The 6,000-nt window shown below is 36.3% G+C and overlaps 1 protein-coding gene across 1 annotated transcript; it reads left to right on the top strand.

Annotated features, from left to right (window-relative positions):
* Nucleotides 1–1,389: 1,389 nt before the first annotated feature.
* Nucleotides 1,390–2,355, top strand: LOC131901340 (olfactory receptor 52Z1P-like). Its single transcript, XM_059252522.1, has one exon. It carries the CDS (start codon nucleotides 1,390–1,392, stop codon nucleotides 2,353–2,355), a length of 966 nt encoding a protein of 321 aa, XP_059108505.1.
* The last annotated feature ends 3,645 nt before the right edge of the window (nucleotides 2,356–6,000 follow it).

The following is a 6,000-nucleotide window of genomic DNA, read 5'->3' as shown; positions in this document are numbered from 1 at the left end:
ACACTCATAATATACTTAAAATACTATGAGAGTGTTCTGTGTGTGGTTTTATTGTAACTTGGTTGCGCAGTTCTTAAGCATAAACTTTGTAGATCACAATGTGATCCAGAGAAGACAAAAGGTCAGGTACCTGGTTCAATTGTAGCGTTGTGCACTGCAGTCCTGCCAGACAACAGCATTGATTCAGTATCAAACGCAAAACTAGTATAGCATTCTTCAAAACAAGGATTACCCATTTATTTATTTAAGAAAATTTTACTCATTTTATATACCAACCACAGATCCCCCTCTCATCCCTCTTCCAGCTCCCCCTCAGCCTCCCATCCATCTCCCCCATCCTCTCTTCCAAAAATGTAAGGCCTCCCATGAGGAGTCAGCAAAGCCTGGTACACTCAGGTGAAGCAGGACCAAGCTCCTCTTCCATCCATCAAGGCTGAGCAAGGTGCTCCACCAAAGGCAATGGGCTCCAAAAAGCCAGCTCATGCACCAAGGATAGATCCTGATCCTAATGACAGGGGCCCCTCAAACAGACCAAGCTACACAACTGTCTCCCATATGCAGAGGGCCTAGTCCAGTCCCATGCAGGCTCCATAGCTGTTGGTCTAGTTTGTAAGTTCCCTCAAGCTTGATTCAGTTGTTTCTGTAGATTTCCCCACCACGATCTTGACCACCACCCCCCCCTTGCTTACAGAATCCCTCTTCCCTTTGTTCAACTGGACTCCTGGAGCTCAGCCTGGTGCTTGACTGTGGTTCTCTGCATCTGTTTCCATCAGTTACTGGATGAAGGCTCTATGATGATAGTTAGGGTGGATTGCCCACATTTTTATATTCTTAGTTTGTTAAATAAACTACTTAAGTAAGAAAAAGGCAATTCTTTTACTAAAAGTTTTATATTAAAATAGTACATAGGTAATGGTTAACATTTATTCAATAGCTATAAGCTCCCCAAAGACAACAGGTGTCTGACCACTACATCTCTAGCACTTGAAGAAGAGAATTGTGTTTGAACATCATAAGTGAACAATATGGGAAATGAACAATGATAGGCAAAGCCTGGCAAAGCCTCTTAGGTCTGAAGCAAAAGAAGTAAATACAAGGCATTTAATGGTGTAGTCTCAATTTCAAGCCACCTTAAAGTTTGCCACTATAATTAACATTGTTATGTTTTCAATTAACAAATCTTTATAAAACTTTGGTTACTTTGCGTTAAGGAAGTCTGTACATACCTGAATTGCAAGAGATTAACATTTTCATAAGATAATCTTAGCCAACTGTGAGTGTTCACATTTAATCTAATAAAATAACCATGATCCTTTCTTCTTGTTTTTGTTTTTGTTTTGTTGTTGCTGTTTTGCCTTGGCAGGTTCAGAACTAGTGGGCAAAATAAACATGACAACATTATCAACCACTTTAAATCACACCAATCTCAGAGACATCTGGTACACCATGATTGGGATCCCAGGACTAGAAGATGCACACATATGGATCTCTATCCCTATCTGTTCAATGTACATAGTGGCCATTGCAGGCAATGCACTGCTGTTATTCCTGATTATCACAGAACGCAGCCTTCATGAACCCATGTACCTTTTTCTCTCCATGTTGGCCCTGGCTGATATCTTTCTGTCCACAGTCACAACACCAAAAATGTTAGCAATCTTCTGGTTCCAAGCTGGAGGCATGTCCTTTGCCAGCTGTGTGTCTCAGATGTTTTTCCTCCACTTTATCTTTGTGGCAGAGTCTGCCATACTGCTGGCTATGGCATTTGACCGTTATGTGGCCATCTGCTATCCACTAAGATATACCAATATTCTAACCCCATCTGTCATCAGCAAAATGGGTATTGCATCTGTGACTAGAAGCTTCTTCATCTGCTTCCCCCTGATTTTCCTCGTTTATCGGCTGACCTACTGTGGGAGGAACATCATTCGGCACTCATACTGTGAACACATGGGCATTGCCAGGTTGGCCTGTGACAGTATCAAAGTCAACATTTACTATGGGGTGATAGTGGCTCTGTTTTCCACCTGCCTAGATGTGGTACTGATCATTGTATCATATGTCCTTATACTTTGTGCTGTGTTTAGAATTCCTTCTCGAGATGCCCGACTCAAGGCTCTGGGTACATGTGGCTCCCATGTCTGTGTTATTCTCCTGTTCTACACACCAGCTTTTTTTTCTTTCTTTGCTCATCGTTTTGGGGGTCACAGTATACCACTGCATGTGCACATTCTCCTTGCTAACCTCTATGTGGTAGTACCACCTACTGTCAATCCTATCATTTATGGCGTGAAGACTAAGCAAATTCAGGAGAGGGTTATCCAAGTCTTTTCTTTAGGCAAGACATTTTGTTGACATAAACCAAGCAGCTTGGTTCAGTGCTTTATAATTTTCCCATGAACTATAGAACTCAGGAATATCTGAAGTTACAACAGGAATATTAAATCAATAGAGTATTAGTGAAGGCCATCATGGCAATTTTGAGCAATCAAGAGTGAATTCTACTCAGCATATATTTTGTTCAGAATAGTACTAGAACAAGGACACAATTATTTTATGTACTATTTTTCATCTTTGTTACAACACACATATTCATAATAGTTCAAAAACTTTCAATTTTATGTTAACACATAAAACAGGAAAATAAGTGGCATGGCCTTTGTTTATAAACCAAACAAGTGGAGATAGACTCATATAATTTTTCATTTCAGCCTATTTTTCTAAAACTGGGAAGTGAAGAGTGCTATATGTCCAAGACATTATTCCTGTGCAGTTATCATCCTAGATCAGTCACTGAACATTTGGGTTCCAAGTTCAAGTTTTGTATTAAAGATGTCTGATTTTGGTCAAAGGTAGTCTTCTTTCATTGTTGCACATACATCTCCAATTTGCACTGATAGATGGATAGATAGGTAGACAGACAGGAATGTCCTACAGAAAACTCCTAAAGTAGTGCCATGTATAATATGAAAATAATAATTTTGTCTATTATTATTATGAATTGAAAAATGAGTATGAATCTGATAATCCTAGAAATTTAATTGCTTTTATTGCATTTATTCTTTCACAGAAGATAATCCTGGAGCACACAAATGCTAAGAATCTTCACTGTATGTACAGGACAAGGACTAAGAGAGATCTTAACCACATTAGGACATGTATTAATTACAACAGTTGAAATAGAACATCCCTAATTTTCTCTGTAAATAAATGTGAAGGTGGCAGCTATCCATCTTGGCTATTATGTGAAGGCACTGTAAACTTCAGAATTTTCATAAGGTAATAATTACAATTAGTAGTAAAAATAACAAGTATATATCAGAAATAAAGTATGATGGGGTACTAGAGAACATTTAAAAAAAGATAAGTAATTGAACACAGAGAAGTCTTATGTATTCACTTGTATAAATACATTAGCAAATTCACTAGCCCATGTGTACATGTTCACAGCATTGAAAATAAACATGAACTAAAAATATAATTGTTCATGATGAATTTGTTAAAATACAATCCAACTATAGCATAGTAAAACCATTACAATATAAATTACAGCTAAGTATGCACAAGGAAATAAAATGTTATTTTTATGTAGTGTAATAACATAAAAATAATATTTATTACATAAAAATAACATTTTATTTCCAGAAAAACAAGAAAATGGAGATAAAATAAGATATATGTAGGAATGTATATATCCATCTGAAACAATGTTTATCTTATTCACATAAAATAGGGAAGAATATGTACAATTTCATTGCTAATTTAAAATTTTTAAGGGAATATTTTAGTGAAAAACAAGTTTAATACTTTAAGCTCTATAAATTCTCTCCTTCACATAATAGATACATAGTGTTAACATTACCTTATCCCACTAGTCTGTAGATATTCCTGTTGTTTTCCTTCATATATTAGAATCTTACCTACACTTATTGTCATAAGTCTCATTCTTGTCAAATATCTAATCACCTAATAAATCATTCAAGATTTTTATTTGCTGGGTTTTTTGCATACAAAAATTATGTTTTAATTATTTAATTGGAATTGTTCCTCACTGAAAAGATGATAATTTAGGACTGCTGATTTTTGTGAAAAATAGAGAATGCCTCTTTGAACCATATTTAGTGTGAGGTTGTTGTCAATGATGAGAAAAGAAAATGTATATATTTCTGCAGAATTCTTAATTCTTATTTAACAACTGTTTTTTCAAAATTCAAGATTTATGCATCCAAAATACTACTGGACTCTCGACTGACAGCTGGGGATCCAGTATGGGGCCTAACTAGGACTTCTGCAAGTAGGCGACAGTTTTGTAGCCTGGTCTGTTTGTGGAGCCCCTGACAATGGGACCAGGATCTATCCCTGGTGCATTAGCTGGCTTTTTGAAACCCATTCCATATGATGGGATGCCTTCCTCAGCCTTGATACAGGTGGGGGGCTCAAGGAAGTTAGTCCTGCCTCAAGTGAATGTGCCAGGCCTTGTTGACTCCCCATAGGAGGCCTTACCCTTTCTGAGGTGTGGATGGGAGTGGATTGGGGGAGGTGGAGGGGGGAGCAGGAAGGGGAACTGTGGTTGGTATGTAAAATGAATAGAAAAAATAAATTAAAGAAATACTTTCCTAAGTGTCTGGATGAAAGCATTTCCTAGATTTTACCTTTTAGAGGCTGGGAATAAAGTTTGAAATTGGTTAGTTTTAGAAACACTAATCTCTGCCAACCAGTATCATTGCTGAAGATCTAAGAAGACAAATAACTATTCTAAGAATGAGAGAGGGAAAGTTGTTCAAAAAAAGGAATCTACACTACATTGTGCTGTTTTTTAGGATACCAATTCCTTGCATGTGTATAAGAAAATTACCATTCCACAATTTAAGAAGAAAAATGTCCAGTTCTATAAGACCTAGATAAGTGAGTTTTCCCAACCAGATTGAAATATTTTATAACTTACAAGACACACAATAGTTTGCAGAAACATCAGAGGTGAGATTTTTAAAAGGTCCTAGAAGTGAGAAATACTTAGGAAATAATAATCCTTGACTAGCTGTCCTCTGTTCATTCACGATGAATATTACAAGAACATACTTTAGATTAACCTGTTTCTAGGTCATTCTGTAATAATAGTCACATTGTGGCTTGCTAGTGCAGGTAGGATTTTTGTGTTAATCCCTGAAGACTACATCTGAATAACAGTCTTTTTATGAAACTAATCCACCATTTAGTCTTTCTTTTTTGTGTTTTTGTTTGTTTGGATTTTGGTTTTTATATGATTGGTTAGGTATTTAGGCTTAATTAAGAATCCAGAGTTCATAAGACCATGGTAATTTTCCTAGATACCACAATTCTACTGAGGGCATGCTTCTTGGGAATGACAGTGCTATATAACCTGTGTCTGAATGAGTTCATGTACCTAAATCCAGGAAAAACAGCCTATCTCACATAGCATCAGAAAGAACAGTTGCTAAGTTAAAACAAAGGTAAGCACATCTACAATATCACATTAGAAAGTTGATGACGACTTATTTGTGTCAAGTTTCAAGTTAAGTACACTCCTGATACCTAAGAAAAGAAATGGCACTTTTTTTTCAGTCATGCCTGCTCATGCTATGGCATTTCTTCAAGAAAGTTCCTTTAGCTGCACCAGTGTAAGGAATGGGATCATGTCTCACCCTCATGAAATGATATCTAGTATAGGTAGTGATGACGGAACACCTGGCCAGACTCTGTTCTTTAAATCAAATGAAATTTTCATTGAAATATGGTTTTTTGTAACATAAAATATTCATAACAGAAAGATCTCCAAGACTGTAATGATGAGTTGTTTCCAAAATGGGAAAATGTAGAGAGAAAAATTGGGAGTCTTTCACTTCAACCATAGTCAATTATAGTCTGGGTTTGGTGTAAATAAAGAGAGGTATCTGATTCTACAAGACTTTGATTTTATTTATTACATTCAGTTTCTTGATTTAAGACTTCAGATTCTTTTGAAATTTAAAAATAAATGGG

Source organism: Peromyscus eremicus, chromosome 1, assembly GCF_949786415.1.
Source record: "Peromyscus eremicus chromosome 1, PerEre_H2_v1, whole genome shotgun sequence".
Taxonomy (NCBI): Eukaryota; Metazoa; Chordata; class Mammalia; order Rodentia; family Cricetidae; genus Peromyscus; species Peromyscus eremicus.
The sequence above is the reverse complement of the archived record's forward strand: the minus strand, read 5'-3'. Positions and strand labels throughout refer to the sequence as shown.